This window comes from Podarcis cretensis (assembly GCF_951804945.1).
Source record: "Podarcis cretensis genome assembly, chromosome: 1".
In the NCBI taxonomy this organism is placed as follows: domain Eukaryota; kingdom Metazoa; phylum Chordata; class Lepidosauria; order Squamata; family Lacertidae; genus Podarcis; species Podarcis cretensis.
This window is the reverse complement of record NC_137170.1, coordinates 22,295,659-22,319,810: the sequence shown is the minus strand read 5'-3', so window position 1 is coordinate 22,319,810 and position 24,152 is coordinate 22,295,659. Positions and strand designations below refer to the sequence as shown.

The following is a 24,152-nucleotide window of genomic DNA, read 5'->3' as shown; positions in this document are numbered from 1 at the left end:
GTTAGCAGTTGCTTTATTGGTGATGCAAAAATACTACTTGCTACGCATCTGGAAATGATAACACTTTCATTGGCTTGTAACAGTTTCTTGCCTCAGCTGCATGTTGCTTCTGTTTTGGTAAAGCAATTAAAATGGTGTTTTAAGGATACATTGTGACTTTACTGAATGCATTTCAATCACATCACATCGGAGGTAGAATGTTTTGGTTGTGTATTGTTATGCTACTTCTAGTTAATTAAATGAAGATTTGTGTTGCATGCACTTTTAAATTAAATTTCAAAGCGTTAAATATGTGTAATTTATGTATTGTAATGTTTAAACAAGAGAGATATGAGCAAAATTAATTTTTTTTGTCTTTTGCTAAAGATGTTCTCATTGCAAAATACTTTAAAACAAATGTGTTTTTTTATAAGTTCTGGTCAGGATATCCAAGGAACAAGCGTGGTTGCAAGTCTTCCAGTTCTGATGCGACAGAATCCTGCAGAGACGCTAAGGAGAGTCCTGCCAAAAGTTAGAGTAAGTGTAGTTTGCCTTACTTTGATTGTTGTTTTTTATCTTCTTTAAAATAATTGAATGCGACCCACATCCCATTCTTGCTAACGACAAAGCTCCTATTGATTTTAATAGTTGTGACTCAGACCTTCAATAAAGAAGGCAACAACAGAAAACATGTTTTTCGGATTGAATAACATACTCCAATAGCACTGTATTGGTAACTCTTTATAATTAGTGTATTTGTATGAGATTTTAGTTATTTAACCATATATGGAAAATTAAAACTGCTAGCTATCCTGATGAGATGAATGCATGTTTATTGCATTATTCTGGGATATCAGTGTTATTGGTTTCCAATAGTTGTCTCCAGTCAATAATTTGTCTACTGGTTTATTTATGTATGCATTTAAGGCTTGCTTATACTATCCAGGGCTGAGGGCAGATTACGAAACATTTATATTTTTTTTAACAAGGGAGTGACAGAGACAGGTTTTGACTCAAAAGGGCTTGCAATCGTACACACACACACACACACACACACACACAATGTTTTAGTTTGAAAACTTTAGACTTTTCACAAACCCTTAGGTATAATTTTAATTTCCTCCTCCAAAACCCTAAGCTTTCACCAAGAGAACTCCTTCCACCCAGTTCAAACACCTGCTCTTTCACTTACATGTTTTATGTGATCCAAAGAACCCATTATTTAAGGAGCTGTTCAGCTAGCTCTGGGCACTTAGTGTGGCCTTGGACTTGTCATTCTTGAACAATAGTGCTCCATTCTGTGTTGTAAGATGAAAAGGCCTATGGAACATGCAGAAGCTCTTTGGTACACCTAAAGTAGTGGAGGGATTGCAGACAATAGTGCCTCTGTGTAGACTGCCTGTGCTAATGGAATCCTGTTGTAGCTTGGAAATGCTTGTATAAAATATGAAGTTGTTTGAGATCCTTATTGGAAGCCATGGTCCAAGTGTCCTTCCCATCCGAGTTGAGGAAGGTGGAGACTGGTGACAGTGTCTTCTTGGTGGCGGCACTATGGTTGTAGAACAACATCCCAAGGGACACTTGAATGGTGCCTACCCTTCTAACTTTTAGGCACCAGATAAATACATTCATGGGGGGTTTGGAGCTTTTAATTAGATTTTTCTTTCTGTGCTGTTGTTTTTATTGTTTTCTGGTATGCCTATGAATTTCTACTTGTATACATTCTTAATCTTACTATTTCCTTTTGGATTTTTTTTCTCTAATTGGCTTTGTATGAACTAGTGTTTTATTTTTGTTGTGGCTGCTTTGGATATTTAGGATGTAATTCTATACTGCAGTCTGACACTTGAGGTCCTATAGGTTTAGACATGATCCTTCCTATGCTGGTGGAATGCGGCCATAACTCAGCCATCCAAGCCATTCTGCTTATGACGTGCTGTCAGAAAGGCTGAAATGGGATGGGAATGTGGGCAGCATGGCAAAGAAGCACACTTAATTTGTATCCTGCAAAATAAGTCTCCATCTCCATTGCAGAGCTAGAACCAAGAATTTTACTCCCACTGATTTCAGAGTAAAGGGATTTTTTTTTTTTTAGCCAACAATTAAAGATTTTGACTGTGCTGTATGTGTTGCTTCTTTGTTGTCAAGGATTGATATACAGGGATCCATTTCCCCTACCCTAGTAGCAGAATATAGTGTTTTTAAAAAATGTTTTTAGAAGTTCTTACTGTTTTTAAATACTTTATTTTTATTTTTAAATTGATTGCTTTGCTTCTTTGCTGCCTGCTGCCATGACCCTCTTTTGGGAGGAAGCATGGGAGTGATGATGATGATAATAACAACACTACTAATAATTATATATGACCTCGGGGGGGGGGGGGAGAGGCTTGATGAGATCTAAGACAGTGAGCTCTCTTTTATCGACTCAGTCAGGTCCCCTGTTACATGATGGATTCACAAGTGAAATGGATGCTGCCAGGGTGTACGAGACAGTGAGCAGGGTTCAGAAGAGATGAGGGGGGAGTAAGATGGGTTGAGAGAAGAACTCCATGCCCTCCTGAGTCGGCCACTGGAGGTCGCTGCTGTCCGTGTGTTTCTGTGGCTGCCTTCATTGCATGTCCTGGTCCCTGCTGTTGGCTGCTTGCCAGAAAAGTGGCTCATGAACCTTTGAGTGGCTGATGACCCCTTGTCCTAGGTGCTTCTTGCAAGCATCTTGCCTAAGGAGCTATGTAGGTTTTCCGTTCCTGTGTGTATGTGTCCTCACGTGTGGTGCTTGTAAAACTGGTTGTGAGGAGCATTAGGGGATTCAAGCCCCTGTCTGTAGGGAGAGATGCATGGGGACTAGCAGTTGGGGGAACATCATTGTCTGCGCCACTGAGGCTGATGGAGTGGGGCGGCCGTGGTGTTGTGCATGTTTGGTGTGTGGTGAAGCAGGTTGTGTGCCTTAGCCCCTTCATGTATGCTTACCATGTGGTGGACGCTGGCAGAATTTTCAGGGACATTGTGGGTGTGTCTGTCATTGCTATGCTGTTTGTGTGTTTTCTGTGTTGTGTGTTTTCACCTTGTCCCCCTTGGGCCAAGCACGCATGGATGCATGGATGCAGCGGCTGTTCCATCAGTGGAGTGGCAGCACAATATTAACGTAGAATTGCTCTGCCTATTTTCGCAGCCTCTTCAGTCTGACTTACAGGAAGCATTTCCCTTTTGTTTAAAGATTTGTTCCCTTAGATTTCCCTTTTGTTTTAAGAATTCTATTTTCTTTCTGTTACAAGTGTGACATCTACTGAAGGGTTCAGTTGTTGTTAGTTGTTAGGTATGTGGCCTTCTAGTAAGGAAGTAGTAGGAGTCCTAATGATAAATTGCCCCCTTTTAATTGGCTGAGCCATGTGTGGCATTTGAAATCTTGCCGACTGAAGTTCTGGAACACATCTGAACATTTGCTTGTTGGTTCTTCTTTCATTTAAGTTCTGAACAAAGTGGCAATTTTCTAATTTAGCCCAAGGGCTCTTTAATATATTTCCAGCATATTCCCATCCGCCTCTTTCTTCCTGCATTTCCCTGAATTATTTGATAGACTTTAAAGGTCATCCATAATAGTGACTGTGGAGGCTTTGGGGGGAAACAGAACAAACGGAAAAGGAGTAATAATTGTAAGTGCTTGCAAGACTATCATTGTTAATAATTTGGGCTAATCTTTATGGCTCTTATTCTTAGGTGGTCTGCAAGCTGAAAATTACGCTGGTTCACTTTTCTCTTTAAAATGACAAGATGAGAAGAAACATTTGACTTATTAAAAATGTCAGCTTACATGACTATAGTGTTGTGATATGGGTATCTTCTGACTTTTTACTGAAGGAAGAAGACTTCTAAGAATAGCTTGACTGTGAGGTCTCTCTCAGCAGAGTAGGTGAAGAGTATTTTGAAACATACTTCCTGTTTGGGTGCTATTTGGCCCTTGGGCTTCAGGCTCCCATGTAACCCTCCTCAACTCTCACCTTTGCTCTCAGCACAGAGAAAAGGTACTGAGTGAGGGCAACCTTCTACCTTTAAATCATGAGTTCAAATAAATAGGAGGTTTCTCTGGTGCATTCTTTTGTCTTCTGCAAGCAACAAGATAAATGGGATAGGAAGTGTACAAGCCCAGAGATTATATTCAGAAAAACATGTGGGAGCTCAAATTTTGTAAGCCATCAAGGATGTACACACTTAGTGTCCCTCCTTCAACCTTTTTGCATTCAGTTCTGCAGTAACAGCATTTTACAGAATGCAATTAGATTTCGCCAATTAGGAATCCTGATTATGCAGGGTAGGACCAGGAGCCAGTCAAGTCATTGGGGGAAGGGCTTGTGTGGACAGGCATCTTTTCCCAACCCATTATATGCCCACATGTACTCTTTTGTTGCCTGGAGAGGGCTTAGGCCTGTTTCAGATCCTACTCCAAAAATAGCATCCTCATCCAAAGAAGACCTGGGCAAGTGAAGTTTCTACTTCTTTGAGTTGCTGTTCATAGCAGTTGAATGTTATAATTTGAGATGACTGTTGTTGCCATTAGTAGTATTGCACAAAGTTCAGGCTTGCTAGTAATTATTTATTTCACTACTGTGGCATCTAGATTTTTCAGAAGAATGTTAACATATTAATTTGCATTTATTTGAATATACTGTATAAGCTAATTCATTTTGAGATTTCAGGATAGCATACAAGCAATCATTTGGGGGGGGGATCTAAATATAACAAAATGGCTTAAAGCACAACACATTTTGCATTCTGTCATCCTTATCTTGCTCAGCTAACACAATCAGAAAGGTCTTATACTGCTTTCAAAATATTCACAGGTTTTCTGTAGGTAGTTTCACCATTTCTTAGAAAATTTTATTTCACTGGAGTGGAAATGGTTCTTCAACACATTTTTAACACACCCAACAATAAACATGGTTCTTAACTTTGCCTGGGAATGTGGTTGATAATTGGATAATCTTGCACTAATTATTATTTCACGTCAGAAAACTAGCTGGTCAGCTGATGTGGAACAGTCAGGCAGTGACTTGTTCTTGGGTGCCGAATAGCAAGTAAATCCATGACTACTTTTGCCTCTCTTCTTAGATAGTATATCATTCTATTATGGCTGTAGTCCAACCTGCTCCTGTTGACATTATTTTGTCATATATCATGGGCTGAATAATGATTTTGCATATCAGCATGGGTGAGGACTTGGCAAAAGCAGCAATTATGCCTGCCCTGTGTATCCTTCCATGCTTTATGAATCATGGTTGGGCTACCATGAAACCCAAAACTCCTCAGTCTCCCAGCTCAGTGCAGTCTTCCTATTTCACCTGCAAATGGCAGTTAAAGAGCACTCAAGCCAGGAGGCAAGGAATGTATTATTATTATTATTATTATTATTATTATTATTATTATTAAATTTGTATACCACCCTATACCTGCAGTTCTCAGGGTGGTTCACAGGATAAAATATGTGAAGCCCCATTTGTGATCATGCTTCAAACTAACGTTATAATAGTCTGACCTCATGTAGTCTGGTTCTACTCTCTTTCACATGAATAGGAAGTGGATCTGAGCTGCAGAAATGATACAGTTGAGCCTTTCATCCCATCCTTGGCTCCTAGTCCTTTTCATCTGATTTTTTCATGACAGGATGCAGTGGAAAAGGAGTGAAACGAACACCAAGACTTAGGGTTTCTTCCATAACTGGAACAGAAGCAAGGGGGGGGGGGCGCATCTTGCTACTCCCTCCAAGGTTGTCACCTTTGACAAATGTCTTATTTGTCTAATGGGCAAGCCAGCACTGTTCATTCTGAGTTTCTTGCTATTGCAAGCTAAGCAGCTGGTATGTGGGAGAAGATTGGAAGGAGATGCTTAGTATGCATTAGAAAAAGGACATGTAATGGTTTGCTCCCGGAATCTTGGGATTTATGCCACTGTTTACAAGCTAGTTAAATGTAAACCATTCTGAGAAGATGGATTTAGACAGAGGAGTGGCTCATGGGCATGCTCTAACACCCTCAAATTATAATAATGACACTGGTGGTCCTCAAAACGTTCTTATCAAGGTGTGGCAATGTGATAAATACAGATTCTGTAAATCTGTGACTCCTGGCCTGTTACATACATTCTAAATAATAGAATTTTAGTGTGAGGACGATTGCTTTTGTTCTGGTAATGCCTTAGGCGTGTATCCAACGCTGCTCCTGTATAAACAGAGCAGACTTCCGCTTATGCAATGGGACTTCACCTTCCGCTCCTGCCTGTAGTCTGCTGTGTTCCCTCAAAATCTGCTCCAAATGATTGAAGGAATGCACTGGGACAGCTTTTGGTAGTGCAAGGGGGACTGCAGGGGAGAGCAGGGAAGTTAGGCTCCTCTTGTGTAATATTGGGTCATTCCCATAGTTAATTTTCTTGCTGAAACTCAAAAGCCAAGTTGACTTAGTGCCCAATGGCCCAGCACAAGGTTTGGTTTAGTAACTTCACTCCTCTAGGTCACAGTTCCAAAGCTGCCATTGTTTATCTTGGGAACAGAGAACTGACCATCATTTGAGAAGGCTTTTAGATATCATCTGTTGCCTTTCCCAAGCAGCAACCACTATTGCACGAATCCCCATGGGACCTTTCTTCTGGGTAGGCTCTGATACTTTTAAAAGACTGTGGCAGGCAGCCTGTTGATCATTGCGTTTATTTATATACCGCTTGATTTTAAGGAAAGCTCCAAGTGGATTACAAAAATACTGGAATGAAATAATGAAATCAACAGTGGCCAAAAAGAAATAAAACATATGTAACTCCTCCATGTCTCTATAGGCCTGCCTATTCAAAAACATTTTAAGCAGGCACCAAAAAAGAGTACAGAGAAGATTCCTGCCTGATGTCAATAAGCAGGCAGTTCCAAAGTGTAGGTGCTGCCACACCAAAATATTGATTTCTTAGAAGTATGGATCTAGTATTATATGCTACCCATAACAGTGCCAGTTCTGCAGATCCAAGTGGTCGAGTGGGTATAAATGAGATCAAGTGACCCTAGTTTGCTCATGCTCCTAATCTGTTGGTGCTTTCTTGCCTTTCTCCCCAATGTTCTGTCACTCTCAATTTGTTTTCCCACCACAAGATATCCGTGCCTTGTTCTATGAGACTTTAAGGGATGTTCTATGTTCTAAGGGATATTTAATGGCATTCAAGGGCAAACCCTTAATGAAAAATCAGAGAAACTTGGAATTGTAAAATATATTTGAATTACACTTATCATCCAGTAAAATGCTAAATATAGCTCTTTAATCAAGGCACACAGGCACTATGGTGAACATATCTAAAACTTCCTCCTTAAACGTGAATAACTGATTTTCCTTATAGTTTTATGTTTCATATGTGTAATTCTGGGTTGACATTTCCATTTTGAGCTGTCATGGTTGTTCGTCTTGCATAGAGGAAATGACGTGTGCACGTTCTATTCACGCAACAGCTGTCAGCAAAATCTTTAAGCCAGGATGTTTCACTTGGATGTCAAGTGTTTCAGTTTTGTGCCATAAATTTCCACCTTGGTGCAGCTCTTTCTATGTATCAGAGTCATCAAGGAAAGTTGAAGCACTGCACCTTTTTCCCCCTTTGTAATACCTTTGTGTAGATTTTAAAAGAGCTTGACAGTTTATATTGTCAGCTTTCACTTTGACAGCATACTAGAAATTAGAACTTACTTAACATTTCATTTATTATATTGTTAACCATTTGAGCAGATTACTTTACCATTTAACAAATAGGCTGAGTGTATCAATAAATCTCATTCTACGCGTACTTAAAAATACGGAATGTCTTGCCTTCCCACCTCCCAGATGATATACCTCATCTTATGCACATTTCACTTGTGCAATTTCAACTGTACACAGTGGAAGACAATCTGGTTGAAATTGTGCAAGTCAAGTCCCAAGCAAGCCCAATAACTTACAAGCTCTTTCAATGGCAGGTTCACTTGGGGTCACTAAGGCAAGACCCACTTCGTGGGCTGGTTCTGGGACTGGTAGTAATAATAATAATAATAATAATAATAATAATAATAATAATAATTTATTATTTGTACCCTGCCCATCTGGCTGGGTTTCCCCAGCCATTCTGGGTGGTTTCCAACAAAGATTAAAAATACATTAAAACTTCCCTGAACAGTGCTGCCTTCAAATGTCTTCTAAATGTCAGGTAGTTGTTTATCTCTTTGACATCTGATGGGAGGGCGTTCCACAGGGCGGGTGCCACTACCAAGAAGGCCCTCTGCTTGGTTCCCTGTAGCTTTGCTTCTTGCAATGAGGGAACTGCCAGAAGGCCCTCGGCGCTGGACCTCAGTTTCTGGGCAGAACGATGGGGGTGGAGACGCTTTTTCAGGTATACTGGGCCGAGGCCATTTAGGGCTTTAAAGGTCAACACCAACACTTTGAATTGTGCTCGGAAATGTACTGGGAGCCAATGTAGGTCTTTCAAGACAGGTGTTATGTGGTCTCAGCAGCCAGTCTAGCTGCTGCATTCTGGAGTAGTTGTAGTTTCTGGGTCACTTTCAAAGGTAGCCCCACGTAGAGCGCATTGCAGTAGTCCAAGCATGAGATAACTAGAGAATGCACCACTTTGGTGAGACAGTCCGCAGGCAGGTAGGGTCTCAGCCTGCGTACCAGATGGAGCTGGTAGACAGCTGCCCTGGATACAGAATTGACCTGCGCCTCCATGGACAGCTGTGAGTCCAAAATGACTCCCAGGCTGCGCACCTGGTTCTTCAGGGGCACAGTTACCCCATTCAGGATCAGGGGGTCCTCCACACCAGCCCCACAAGAACAGTACTTTTGTCTTGTCAGGATTCAACCTCAATCCATTAGCCACCATCCATTCTCCAACCACCTCCAGGCACTCGCACAGGACGTTCACCGCCTTCACTGGTTCTGATTTGAAAGAGAGGTAGAGCTCTCACAAGATCTCGTGGGACAATGTGACTTCCCACAAGATCTCATGGGAGCACCCCTAGCACTTTTAGAGCTGGTGTGCCAGTAAGGCTGAGAGCTTAAAAGCTCTTTTCTTACTGGGTAACCCCAAGCGGCCCCGGAGTGAAAAGAGCTTTTCAGCTCTTGGCCTTGTTTGCTGGGCAAGGCCCACTCAGGACACTAGCTCTAGGATTGATGGGGATGCTCTCTCTCTCTCCTGCCCCCCCCCCATCAGCCACTTTAGAGGAGGCAGGCTGGCTAGCTGCAGGGCAGCTCCAAGGGTTTGGCTATATGCAATTTTGGCATATACACATAACCCTTGGAACCGAACCCCCATTTAAGATGAGGCATGGCTGTACTATAAACGTTCTTTCTATATCAATAATTTAGGAAGTAAAGTTAAATATTGGCCTGTACATTTTAGACGTCTCTTCTAGGTATGCAGTAGATTTGTATCTCCAGCTCAGAGGCACAACACATAAATTGAGATGAGTTCTACTTGATTTGTGGTGACAGACCCATGCTGTGCATGGAGGAAATCACATGAATATAGAAGCCTCACTAAACAGGAAAGATACCTAAAGCCAGAGTTAATGATATTCAGTACAAAACATTATAATCCATTTATATCTTTGCCATACTGATGCCCGATGCACAGGAGTCTGTCAGTGCTTTTGGTGTATTTATGCCATTTATTGATTATACAAATGCATGTCATTGTGATAGACTGATTGTGTATGGAGAGAGGGCACCTCTCTAGACTCTGTATGAAGACCCACACTGTATTGCAGGGGAGTTTGGGCTGCACTTTGCTGGGGGCAGGGCAGGCAGGTGTTGCTCACACTGCCACATTTCCCCCTACTGAATTTACCTCTCCCCACCACAAGTGGAGTGAGTGGCAGCCACTCTGCAGGAAATAAATGAGTTCACTCAGTACTGGTTAAGAATCCCCATATCCTGTCCCAAGTTAACTCCGTATCTGAGGTGAGGCACAGGTTTTGCCCCCCAAACTGTGTTCCACATTAAAAAGGTAAAGGGACCCCTGACCATTAGGTCCAGTCGTGACCGACTCTGGGGTTGCGGCACTCATCTTGCTTATTGGCCGAGGGAGCCGGCGTACAGCTTCCGGGTCATGTGGCCAGCATGACTAAGCCGCTTCTGGCGAACCAAAGCAGCGCACGGAAACGCCATTTACCTTCCCGCTGGAGCGGTACCTATTTATCTACTTGCACTTTGACGTGCTTTCAAACTGCTATGTTGGCAGGAGGTGTTCCACATTACAGCCCAGTTGTTTTGTCCAATAGAATTTAGCAGGATCAATTGAAAACAGAGCTAGATCCCATATACAACAGAATCTTGGGAATATACATACTGGGTGAACTCACCTCAGCTTGCTTGAGAAGTGGCTTTGTATTTTGAAGGTGGTTTTTTTTTTTTGTGGGTGTTCAAGAAAAAGCTTGTTTGTTTCCAAGATCTCTGTTTGGGCTAAACACTGTCCATGCATGCTGATTGTGCTGCAGCTTATCAGATTGCCCACTGTGAATTGTAATTCCCAGCACCAGTGATGGCTGAAAGTCACTTGGAAAGTGAGCCCCCATCCCACAATGCCAAAAAAGTACACCAGGGAGCAAGTGGGGGGGGTTAGAACTGGTTGGTGGCAGCATTAATATAAAGTTTTGGTAACAAACAATTCATAGAAGTGACCTGAGTGGCAAAGATGCCAAACAGTAGTGGCTCAGTTTTGTTTGTTTGCATTTTTTAAAGCCAAGAAGAGTTTCAGCAAGAGTAAGGGGTTAATATTAAAGAACAAATGTACATCCACAGACTAAGCAGCCTAAGCAGCCTTGACTGCTGAACTTGCACATGTAGCAGAATTCTAGTTCCAGAAATTAACTTTTGTGTGAAACGTGTTATAATTCATATCACTTGAGAATTAGCTGGATTATTTTGTATTCCAAGCCAGGAGTGTGACCAATACACAATATTGGGGCTATGATTTATATAGTTATGTGTGTATATGGAAAGGAACAACCAGTGTGAGTTTAGGTAATGAGGATGGGCAGAAATTGTTTGTTTATTTAAAATATTTATATGCCTCTGTTCATACAATGCCCCACAGCTGTTTACAAGATTAAATTATAATAATAATAATTCAGCAAAATCAAATAAAGAAAATAAGAACAAGAACAAGGCAGGTATGGTACATGAATTTTTAGAAGATTTATAGCAGCCACCTTTAATGTTCATAGGCCATATTATTGTCAGGACTGCCACAGAGTAAGATCTTACTTTTGGTGGAAACGATCCAACCCTTTGATGAATGTTGCTGTTTATCACACCAGCGGTGAGGTCGACCTGAATTCTGGTTTTTATTGGCTTTTTTCCATGAATAGTGATGTGACAGGCATATATAACAGAGGTACATAACATTGGTGACCAAATCAAATGTAGGCTGGATTGTATTCTGCATACACATGGCACAATCTAAAATGGCAGCACCCATTGGATTGAATTTGATAGGATATTTGTGTGCATGTGGGTCAGTGAAGGGGGGGGCAGAAATGAATAGTTCAAAACTGAGCTTCTTCTGCCTAGGCAAGAAACTCATCAAAACTAGCTGGGCAGTTTATATCTGGCAAAAAGAGAGGATTTAAGATGAATTATTAGCATGTTGCATTCTCTTCTGGTTTTATAAAATTAGGGTGCATTTTGTCTGGTACAGATAATTTTTGCCCTGACCATACTCTTTCTTGCTGTAATAGTTATATTTGCCTTTCATATCTATAAGCCTCACTCTTTGATTTAAATCTTCTTCTCTCCCCTGCCTCGGATTACACAGGAGGTCCTGCCTGTTGCAGGGGTGGAAATGCAGTTAACAGCTGCTGTTTCACTTTTGACTATTCTACAAGAGGAGTCAATATCCATCCATACTTACTCCCACTCCTTCCTACACATCATTCTACAGAATCTGGAGCACAGAGATGCAGGTCAGAGGCATGACATGCTGCTGATTGCTTAGCTTGCTATGCTTTTTCTTTGCTCAGTGATATACTATTTAAAGCAGTGCATGCACCAATAAAAAAATAAAACAGTGCCATAGTGCGACCTTGCCAACACTATGTATAATGCAGTATGCAGTTGATTACCCAACACCTGATTTTGAAGTACAGTAGAGCTTTGAGGGCCTTAGCTTGAAGCTCCTAGTCTACATTCCCCTTTAAGTGATCACTGCCTGTGCTTCAGTTCAAATAGCCATGAATTGTATCAGCAGATTTAAAACAGATCTCATGTTGTGTGTATGTGCTCCGGAAGCTGACTTGATTTTGTTAGCACGGTCCAGAAGAAAAATAATGTCCTAGATCAGGAAACAGCCCTTCAGCATTCCAGAAATGTCCGTTTTTTAAAGATCTACGCAGGAAAAAACTGAAAATGCTTCTGCTATTCTAGCCTGCATCAACAGATGTATTGTGTCCAGATCAAGGGAAGTAATAGTACTGCTCTATTCTGCCTTGGTCAGACCGCAGCTGGAATACTGTGTCCAGTTCATACCAGGCCACTTGCTTCTAATGAAAAAGATGGACAAAAAGCCCTCCCAAACTCCAGACACGATCCTTTTGGGTGAGTGCAGGCCCCTCCAGAAAAGGTGGGTCACCATTCACCTGGGAGGGCAAACCCACTTACTAGCGGTACTTTCATTTGGCTTAGATTGAGACTCAGTTTATTGATCCTCATCCTATCCACTGCTGCAGCCAAGCGCTGTTTTAGCACCTCTGCTACCTTGATGAAAAAGAGAGTTGCATATCATCTGCATATTGCTGACACATCGTTCTTTAACTCCGGATGACCTTCCCTCAGCAGTTTCACGTGGGTGTGTCCATCCTCATGTTAGTTGCTATTTAAGAGCCTGGTTAATTGAGGTCACAACCTGAAGGAGCTTCTTGAAATAGGAATAGATATAACATGTATATATCTACAGTCTTTTTTGTACCTCACAGGTGTCAGTAATGCATGGCTGGAAACCCTTCTTGCTGCAATAGAAGCTTTGCCAAAAGAAACCATCAGACACGAGGTAATTTTGTTTTCCTTTGAATATAACAGACAAAATGAATACAGTCTGGGAAGTGGGGAGGATGTAGTGGGTCCTATAGTTTTCTGAACATTTGGCCTAACATTTTTATTTAGAGTCAAACTACGCATGCTGTTCAATTATATTTGATTGATTAAAAGCACTTACATACCGCTTAATATTACAGAAAATTCCCAGCTGTGTGCTTCAGGCAGCAAAATGTAGTTGGCTCCAGCACTGTGCTCTTGAGTTGCTATAGGGCTGCTGCAGCAAAGTCCATCCATCATTGCTATCTGTGAACATAAGCCAAAGTGGGATCCCAGTTCCTGAAGCCACTTCTGCTGTTAATGACACATGTTCCAACTTCCATCAGCTTCAGCCAGCATCACCAACGGTCAAGGATGATAGGAATTTTAGTATTAATCACAGGAAAGCCACAGGTTACCCTTTCCTGCTTCAGGTGTTCTTCTAGCTGCAAGGGAGCCAGTTACCTGTAAGGGCTCCTGTGTGACTAGGAGAAGATCTGAATTCCCTCATCCCCCTGGAGTAGTGCTGATTCCATGAGAAGGACCCAGTAAATAGGTTTCACACCCCTGTGCTTGGTTCCTCTGAATATTCTCTCAGCCCCACTGGAGCTGTTCACAGATAGGTTGCTCTCGTGTGACTGGGAGAACATCTAAAGGGCATCGCAAGCGAATTTCAATCCATTCAAAGACAGCAGTGGTTGAGGCGAGGGTGTCTTGCTGGTGGCACTGCATTACATCTGCCACGATGGACAAGGTAGGGGTAGCTCTGGGTTGGTAAGGGTGCATGCATCTGACATACTGATTGTTTTAAAGCAAGGTTTCCCCGAATCTGGGTCTCTAGCTGTTTTTGGACCACAGTTCCCATCATCCCTGACCACTGGTCTTGCTAGATAGGGATGATGGGAGTTGTGGTCCAAAAAGAGCTGGAGACCAAAGTTTGGGAAACCCTGTTGAAAAGCAAGCATAGACAACATGTGACCCATCTAGTTGAATGAATGCAGCTCAGCAGGCCATGTGGCGGCCTGCCATTTTGGTGGTCTGGTGAGCTGTTCTTGTCCAGCTTGGTGAGTCACATGTTTGTTTGTTTGTTTGTTTCAAAAAAATTATACACTGCTTAATTGCCCCCCAAAAACTCCACTCTCAAAGCAGTTTACAAAAAGATAAAGCAAAAAAAAATCAATAAAAATTTGCAGCCATACTTTAAAACATACAGAAGTTAAAGTACTAAAATAGATTAAAATTCTAAATTGGTGCTTAGAAATTTGTGCAGGGCAGTTGTAAAGGTTGAAGGCACAAGGTACGTGAGGGTTTTTGAACAGTCAGAATATGCTGTACAAATGTCAAATATTATTGGCATAGGAATAGTTCTCAGTATGTTGTGCACACTCCATTGTAAATTCTGAAATGGGGCAGGCATCCTACTGAAGGAAAGCTGTATCAAATGAATGGTTGCATAGGAAATGAAATAAATGACAAGAATTTTAAAAAAATTCAATCAAAGGGTGAAAAAACTATAAACTTTGGTTTCCGGAGGTGCAAAGCACTTCTGGCTTTAAAAAATCCACTTAAAAAATTAATTGACTTCTTGCATTTTCTCCCTGGAAACACTGTAAAACAAGATAATATTAACTTTAATGAGTAGCGTTGTGCAGAATATAATTGGTAAGATGTTTGTAGCTTCGTGTCAGGTATGGCATATAGGCCTTTTCATAATCTAATTAATTAGAGTAGACGAAAGCACTCTGGAGTTTCATTTGCTCTAAATGTCAAGCCTTCCTTTTCAGGTTTGTTTCTGATTTCACACATTTCATTCACAGACGCTTCCCCACAGGCCACTCCTGAGAGAGAGATAACAAAATGGGGATGGCTTACAGTGTGCTCAGACCACTGTAATCTTTCAAGTGGTCTGCAATAGAAAATAACATGAAATAACCAGTCTGGTTTATTTGTTTGAGGCTGAGGTTTTTTGAGCACTGGGTTTTCTTGTGCAGAATCATATGTCCTGTTAAGGAGAAGCAAACGTTCAGTCATTGTTCTGGTCAGGAATCTCCCCCCCCCCCGCCGCCCCTCCCCGCTTGTTCACTGCATCAAGACTGAAATTGAAATAAGTGAATGCATATTTATGGCAGTGTGTGTAGGTGTTGGGTGTGGGATGCAAGTATGCAGATTCAGCATTTATTATTGGGAATAGCCTGGCAGGCCCTAAAGACAGGGAAAAGCCACACCCAGACATTTGAGTTAGGAAACAGTACTTCTGCTGTAGCAGTTAAGAGAGGACTGAGTGGAAAGCCATATGGAGGTTGGGGGCAGGTCAGCCACCAAAACTAACGTAGACTCAGTGCTATTTTTCTAGAAAAAGAGGTGCCAGAATTCACCATGAACACCTCCCTTGTTCTCTTAGAATGACAATGGCGCCCACCTGAGAGGCAAGTTCCAACTGAAAAAAAGCCCTGCCTAGAGGCTTCCAGAACAAATCTATACATATAACTGCACAAACTGGACTCAAACCAATGGCATCAAGTTGCAAGAAAAGAGATTCTGACTAAGCATTTGGAAAAAAACTTTCTGACAGCAAGAGTTGTTTGGCAGTGGAACAGACTCCCATGAGAGGTGTCGGGCTCTCCTTCCTTTGAGGTTTTTAAGCAGAGATTGGATGCCCATCTGTCATGGAAGCTTTAGCTGAGATTCCTACATTGCAGGGGGTTGGACTAGATGACCCTTGGGTTCCTTCCAACTCTATGATTCTATGAAATGACCATTCAAAGAGCTGCAGTTATCTCACAACAATCCTGTGAAGTAGGTTAGGCTGAGAGATAGCGACTGGCTAGTGAACTTCATGGCTGAGAGGGGATTTGAGCCTGGGTCTCCCTAACCATAGTCTGAAACTCTTAATGCATTCCCCAAAGAAAGAAGTGTCTCTGTTTTGCTCTTACCTGCTGCCCATCCCATCAGGCTGTCCACGTCCATCAGAAGTGCCCATGCGGCACTCCACAGGGACAGGCACGAGCCTCATAAATGTTTTCTTTTTGCTTCATCTTGCACTGAGTGCCACCTGCCATCCTGAGAGCAAAAGAACCCCCTGCTGTAAAAATCAATACACATTGTTCCCTACCATTCTCCCACCCACCCTATTCCTTTGTTCTCAAGATGGCGGTTCATTATATTGCATGCCCTGTTAAACGAATCACCAAAGGAAGCCTGTAGGTTAGGGCTGGATGCCTGGAGGCATTGTCAAAGCAGAAGACAGATGATCACTAAGTAAATAGGGCGAATGGGCTGAAGCAGAGCAGATCTTGGCAGAAAGATGGCCAGGTATGTGGGATATACAGCAGCTTGGCATTTTCCCTTCAACATATTTCTCAGACTGAGGACCTAGGGGAAAATCTGAGGCTTTTTAGGACTGTGTGAAATTCTTTCAGTCGCTCTTGTCGCCTCTTAATTGCAGAGTCAGCAAACAGCAGTATCTTTTAATAACACCTGCTTTGGGGGTGTCCAAGGGCAGCGTATAGCCTGGCAGCAGCTCCATCATTTTGTTGCACTGCTGTGATGCTGCAGATTGTGGAGCTCTTTGGTTTGGCTGCAAGACTCCCTGGCTCCAGACCCCAGGCGCTTTAATGTGAAGCCAGGGAATGACAAACTGAAATGAAGTCAGAGTACTAGTCTGAATTCATCTATAAACAGGAATACATAGATGTGCTGGTTTTTTCTTGGCCTCTGGACTGCATGAGACTCATGTCTACAATTCTCACGGAGTGCCTTGTGGGAGCATTCCCATGAATGAAAACTGTAAAGTCAGAAGTGGTTCTTGGTTTATGTGATTCTTACTGCAGATAACTTACATGTTCCTAAATATTTAGAAATCATTTACAAAGCGACATGCTAGTCCCAATTAGTGGGAGTCACAAAGCCTCTGACAAGAAGCACAGAATTGAAAGCATATAATAGTGTTTTGAGCTACATTGCTCTTAATTCACTTTAATGTTGTTAATGTATGTGTTCTTAATGTACTATGAAAAGTCATCTACTGGAAGAGGGGGGAGTGCTACTTTTGCAATATAATTATAAATGTCCTTGTCCTGTCTTCTTTCTGATCTTACATAAGGAGTACAGCTAATTTACACCAACATTCCCCTTAGTCTGCATTTTGGATTTTTTTTGAATTAACTTGAAGGCCAATAATTTTCTTACATGGAGGTCATTCCTCTGAAGGTGAAAGAGTGTACCCCATTTTGCTTCAAGTAGGGTGTGAATGTTGTAACTTGCAAGAATGCTGACTGGGCAGCTGATACTAAGATCAGTTTTAATATGTGAAGTGGTTCTTGATTATTTTTATTGTTTTTCTTCTGTTTCGCCCTAGATTTGCCATTTGAATTTCTTCTTCTGTTCCCCCATAGATCCTGAATCCTCTTGTTTCCAAGGCACAGCTTTCCCAAACACTTCAGTCTCGCTTGGTTAGTTGTAAAATCTTGGGGAAATTAGCTAACAAGTTTGAAGCTCATATGTGAGTAGCTTGTGTGTTTTTCAGATGTCCTAATAATTATAACTTGCAGAAAGGGAAACAAATTGACCTGCTTTTGTGTTCTATGTGTAAATGAGCACTTTGTCAATTTATTTCAAACTGTATATGGTGGACTCAATCTACCAATGCTGCTGCTGTGCATCCTTATCCTTTCTCCAAAAGCTCACCAAGGTGGCACAGCATGAGTACTTCTTAGGCTGTACCCATAATAAAGACCACAGTTTTTTCTCACACTTAAGGCATGATCCAAAAAGGTGTTCATCTGCACTATTGAATTTCCAAGGTCCCTTAAATGAATTGTCCAATTTCATCCTGATTTCCATAATTTTCCTATTGGCTGCCATGTTTTTCTATGGAATCGTTTCCAAACTCCTTGCCAAGACTGCTGCCCCATATTAGAGATTGTGGATAAAATGGTAGCATCCCATTCTGCATGAAGCCAATTTCAGTAACAGCCAGGGTGTTCCTTTTTCATCTGCAAATGCTACCTTGTTTGTTTCTCTGATGGCCTTGGGATCTCTTTGCTTGTCTTAAAATTGCACAGAATAATAAAAATGTCACAGCAGATGCCCTGAAATTTATTAATGTTGGGTCCAAGTTCACAGTAGTCTTGTTTTAAAGATGGAAGATCTTACTGTCTAATACTTTTTGCCAGTTTGCTTTCAATTTCTCTGCAAAACTCTATTATAATCCCGCATAAAGGTTTATTTTGAAGAAATGCCCTCAGCTGTGATGGGTACCCTCTAGCAACTGATTATTTATCTTCTGTCAAAGTCAGTGAAGGCCTGCTATTTGTGTGAGGTTCTGCTGCTGAATTCACAGTAACGTTTTGCTTTATAGGCAGGTATCACAGTTCTAAATATTTTTGGTGACGTATCCCCATGTGCTCACCAAATGTTAGATTTTACCAAAAGTAGGCTGATTTTGGAATGCCACATCCTGAACTCATGTGCTTGTGCACCAGATTTTAGGATTAAGCTACACAGCTGGTGCCCAAACTCAGTCCCTTTTTTGTAGCTATACTGATAGGGATGCCTGAGGAGTGCCAGCTTCACGATTTCTGATATGAATGCACCTCCTGGACTAATGTAACATAGATAACTACTGGATCCCACACTTTTCTGATGGTTGTAGCACAGTTCTCAGCTTAAAAAATGTTTCAAGATGCACAATTTTTGTGAGTTTTTTGAAAACAATTGACATATTAATATTGACACTTGTGAATGATGCAAACAAGTAATATACTGAATCGTCCAAAACTATTCAGTTTGGGGGCTGGTTCACATGACATGCTAAGCCGCAGCCTCTCTGCCGCTTCCACCCTGGGTCACTCCCTCTTCCTTCCTCCTGGGGGGGCAGTGGTGGCCGCAGCAGATGTGCCCCCCCCCCCCGTTCAGCTCAAGGGTGGCGCACTCATGAGCATCCCTTCACTGACCTCAGAGAGAAGTGGGTGCTGCTGCCCCAGAGGCCTGGCCCTGTGTGGCCGCCGGGACCACATAACGCCGGTCCTGAGAGACCTGCATTGGCTCCCAGTATGTTTCCGAGTACAATTCTAGATATTGGTGCTGACCTTTAAAGCCCTAAACGGCCTCGGTCCTGTAAACCTGAAGGAGCGTCTCCACCCCCATCGTTCTGCCCGGACACAGATCCAGCGCTTTGGGCCTTCTGGTGGTTCCCTCATTGCGAGAAGTGAGGTTACAGAGAACCAGAGGGCCTTATCGCGGGTGGCACCCACCCTGTGTAACACCCTCCCATCAGATGTCAAGGAAATAAGCAGCTATCCTGTTTTTAAAAGACATCTGAAGGCAGCTCTGTTTAGGGAAGTTTTAAATGTCTGACGCTGTATTGTTTTTAACTCGATTGGGAGCCGCCCAGAGTGGCTGGAGAAACTCAGCCAGATGGGCAGGGTATAAATAATATATTATTATTATTATTATTATTATTATTATTATTATTATTATGGCTTCCCTTCCTGTGGCTCTGGTCTTTTGATGGGGGAGCATGTTGTGGGGGCACCTTGTTGCGCCTCTCAAAATATGCCTGGGGCCATGGCCCCCCAGCTCCCCATGCTACACCACTGGTCATACTTATATATTCCTAAAAATTGCAGTATCTCCCTTACATGTTACTTCGTTATACAGAACTCAGAAAGGCAGAAATGCAGTTTATATGTTGAATGTTATGTGATGATTAAGGTTTTACTTTCACAGTATTCAACTTGTACATGTCAACTAAATGGGGTGGGTTTTTTCTGTCTATTGATTTTAGAATTAAAAGAGAAATTCTTCCACTGGTAAAATCACTCTGCCAGGATGTAGAATATGAAGTTCGTTCCTGCATGTGTCGGCAACTGGAGCTTATAGCTCAAGGAATAGGGTGAGCATAATTACTACAGAGTGGAAATGATTTCAGAAGATTAACGGTGTAAATCAGGGTGGGCAACCTGTGGTCCTCAGCCTAACTTATGTGGCCTGTAGCCTAATTCAAGTAAGCCCTTTGCAAATGATCAGCTCAGGAGGAGGACGAAGGCAGTAGCAGAAAGAACAAGAGAGAAAAGGGGATAGACATGCCTACTGCTGGCTTCAGTCCTATTCTCAGTTGACCCCACCCACTCTTAGAAAAAAGGTTGCCCATGCCTGATCTGCAGCAGAAAGTGCTGTGGCCCCTTAGAATATACCAATTTTACTCTGACGTCTACATATACACAGGCGAAAACCTACTTCACCAGATGTTTAAAATACTGGTACAAAGTAGTATAGAAGAAAAACTAGTATACTACTCCCTACCTATATAGACACTCTCCTTGTGCCCAGTGTGAATCACCTACTGCCCACCCTCTCACCCGCTGCCATATATCTTTGCTTCATTTGCTTTCTAACTCTAATAGCCTGCTTCCTCGGCCCTCTTCCTTCAGTTCTGTCTCCCTCCCTCTCAGTTTTGCACACATTCTCAGAGTCTCATTGCATATCGCATGCAGCCAAGTGTATCTTGTATTCACTGGTTCCTTTTCCTTTTCTCCTTTTCATAGTAACAAAAGCCAACTTCTAAGGCTCCTAGTTTGGGGAGAGAAGTTGTGGATGCCTCAAAGTACCATCCCAGTTGTGTTTTGCCCCATAGCAGAAAATATACAGGCACCTATATCTTTTGTGTTGCAAGATGAAAAAGCAGCCTGGGACGTGGGTTTCAAAGAGAAAAATAGCCCAAAGTAAAGGACTTTTCTTCTGCTGAAGATCACAGCCCCAGAGGCTGCTTTCAGTTAGAAAAGAAAATATTGGACAAATTATGCATGCAGCTATTTGTAGTTTGGCCCTTCTCAATCTTTCTCTGGCTCTCCCTTTTTTGTTAAACATGTTCATGTCTTTCTACTCCTTAAAAAAATACCCTGCCTCTTAACTTTCTGGTCCAATGTTAGGGTGCCTTCTTGGTCCTCCATCTTCTTAACCTGCCTCCTGCATGCTTTTCTACCTCTGACATTTCATGCTCTGTCTCCATCAAGAGATTGACCTGCTGCTAGCTGTCCTTGATTCCTTCTCCCTCTCCCACCTCTGTGCCGTCTGCCTCTTGGTCTGCAACAGCTTCCTTCTCTGCTTGTCAAGGGATTTCCTTTCTGCATTCCATGTCTTTCCTCAAGGTCCAGTTCCTCAGCAAAGCTATTCCTGCCCCAGCATACTTTCACCTTATCTGGCGTTATCGCTCCCTTGTCACCTTTCGTTACCTTCACTTTTGTCATTCCTGTTTACATCAACTTACAATCAAATCTCACTAATTTCAGTGGAGGAAGCAAACCTACATACACACTCCTTTTTTGTGTGGTCTCTCTGGAAATGAATACAGTACAACAGTGGACTTCCTGGTTCATTGGAGGCTTCCTGCTTTTTCTATGCATCCAGACAATGGGAGATAGGACTTCCTGGTTTGGCTTGAAAGAACCTGGGGGTATAACAGATTTTCCTTGGTAAAGAAGTGATTGCTGCCTGGAGGAAACAATGGAGAAATCCAGGGTTTCAGTGTACCAATGGGGCCAGCCCCACACCCGCAGCTCTGGTGGTAGTGATGGGTGTGGGTGTGCAGACAATTTGCTCTGCTAGCCTGGAGGTGGTGTAGTAATCATCATGTGATGGCTGCGGGGCCAGCTTAGGATCGGGTGTATCCCAGGCTGCCTCTCCCTCTCCTCTCCCATGGAATGCTGCATTTGGGGGCTTTCACCGGCCTTGAAAGACCTACATTGGCTCCCAGTACGTTTCCGAGCACAATTCAAAGTGATGGTGTTGACCTTTAAAGCCCTAAACGGCCTCGGCCCAGTATACCTGAAGGAGCGTCTCCACCCCCATCGTTCTGCCCGGACGCTGAGATCCAGCGCCGAGAGCCTTCTGGCAGTTCCCTCATTGCGAGAAGCAAAACTACAGGGAACCAGGCAGAGGGCCTTCTCGGTAGTGGCGCCCGCCCTGTGGAATGCCCTCCCATTAGATGTCAAAGTGATAAACAACTACCTGACATTCAGAAGACATCTTAAGGCAGCCCTGTTCAGGGAGGTTTTTAATGTGTGATTTTACGGTATTTTTGGTTTCTGTGGAAGCCGCCCAGAGTGGCTGGGGAAACCCAGCCAGATGGGCGGGGTACAAATTTATTATTATTATTATTATTATTATTATTATTATTATTTCTGCTGGCTACCAGCACTGTGGATCCCACCAGTGTTACTTGAACCTGGCAGGGGGCTAAAAGAGAGCAGCATATGACAACCCTGCAGTGCTGTCCAGTGTTATCCAATCTGTTGATGTATTGTTTGGGGTGTTCTAAAGTGAAAAGCAGTTAAGGGGGTTGTTGAGTGTAGTAGCAGCAGTGGGTGGGAGGAAAGGGGTAATTAACTTAGCTCCCATTCATGGGTGGGGGAAGATGGGGATTCTTAGGCTTGGGTTTTTGTTGTTCGGATAAACAAACAATTATACCCATGCCAAAGGTCACATTGTTTCTGATAAAAATGAGAAAAGGGAAAGGAAAGGATGGCCATTTGACCTCTGCCTGGTGACTTTTAATAATTTAACAAAACTTAAATACTGCTTGATTGTAATAAAACCTCTGAGCAAGATACGATGTATGGGGAAATACAAGCTCGTTCTTGAAGCCCTTCCTGTTTCTGGAGAATCTGGATAGTGCAGCAGTTGTCCTTTTTTTACTAAATATTTTGATACTTTTTGTAGGACTGAGCTAACCAAAAACGTAGTGCTTCCTGAGCTGGTAGAATTAGCAAGGGATGAAGGCAGCAGTGTACGTCTTGCAGCTTTTGAGACCTTGGTTAATCTGCTGGAAATGTTTGATGCAGGTAAGATCAGAACTGAGTTACACTGAACCTAGTACTACAGCCATTCCTCTGGTTGCCAGGCTATGTTCTTTGTCAATATGCTATTATTCACATTTTGATTAAAGATCACAAAAGGATAGCTATGTTCATCTTTATAATATTTTCTGTTTTTCAGATGATAGAAGTCAAACAGTCCTCCCATTAGTGAAATCCTTCTGTGAAAAATCGTTCAAAGCAGATGAATCTATTCTGGTTTCACTATCTTTTCATTTAGGGAAGCTTTGTAATGGACTATATGGTACGATCAAATGGTCCTAGTATGATATATATTTTAAGGGGTGCTGGGTTGTTTTTATTTGCATTGGAATCTTAATCACTGCAACCCCAAATAAATGAAATAAATAATTTTAATAACAAAGTAAATATGATCAAGGTGAAAACCGTGTATAATGACTTGCTGTTGCTCCCTCCCTTGACATGTGACATTTATTTGAATTTATAGTCCACATTTGTTTGCATAGCAATAGCATTGGAAACAGATACAGTACATCCTATGAAAATTCATTTAAAACTTTGTTAACTACTAGCAGAAATGGCAGACTTGTCCGTGAACTGTTGTTCCTGACATTTTTCTGAATCCTTTATTTGATGTAACAGTTGAAGAGGAACAGAAGAGGGAGAGATTTGTTATTATTTTTTGGAGTTAGACTATTTTAAGGTCCATTCCTGTTGTGAGTATTCTTAAGATCTCTGAACAGTATGCAAGTGCGAGAAATTTTAGAACTTTAGGTCTGACCTAAGCTTTTTACACTAAAATGAGGTTTGCCATGGAATGTCGTGAAGGGGATTTGAAAAGGGTTCTGTGCTCTTAACAGTCTGGTTCACATAAATAATTTCCTGATCAGTCAGTGCAGAGGTGTAGCACAGAGTCAAAAGCAGATCAGTGCCACAACACAACAATTCTGCCCCTGCCCCTTACTTGCTTCCAGCTATGAATTATAGAAGCATAGTATTCCAGAGTTAGAAGGAATCTCTAGGGTCATCTAGTCCAAACCCCTGCAATTATGATAGCAAAGACCAAAGCAAGGTTCCCACATAGTTCCAGCAAACACCCTCTTTATAAAGAGGACTGATGTGATGGGACCATTGATGGAAAAACCCATTCCCTTTCTCTCAGTACAGTAGCTGTACCCACACATTTGAAAGGTGTTAATAATAACAGATATAGCATGCATACCTCCAGTTACATTTCACATGAATATTCATTGATCTACATTTGTTATGTATATTGAAGTCA

General features: G+C 42.1%; 1 protein-coding gene across 2 annotated transcripts in view; it reads left to right on the top strand.

The window, feature by feature from the left end:
- Positions 1-24,152, top strand: part of PPP4R4 (protein phosphatase 4 regulatory subunit 4) — a 77,503-nt gene that overhangs the window by 27,445 nt on the left and 25,906 nt on the right. For both annotated transcript variants that reach the window (XM_079948152.1, XM_079948153.1), the window contains exons 3-9: positions 414-516; positions 11,782-11,929; positions 12,938-13,011; positions 17,429-17,535; positions 19,822-19,929; positions 22,755-22,876; positions 23,031-23,153. In XM_079948152.1, the coding sequence (XP_079804278.1) occupies positions 414-516; positions 11,782-11,929; positions 12,938-13,011; positions 17,429-17,535; positions 19,822-19,929; positions 22,755-22,876; positions 23,031-23,153 (785 nt within the window). The remainder of the gene's footprint in view (positions 1-413; positions 517-11,781; positions 11,930-12,937; positions 13,012-17,428; positions 17,536-19,821; positions 19,930-22,754; positions 22,877-23,030; positions 23,154-24,152) is intronic.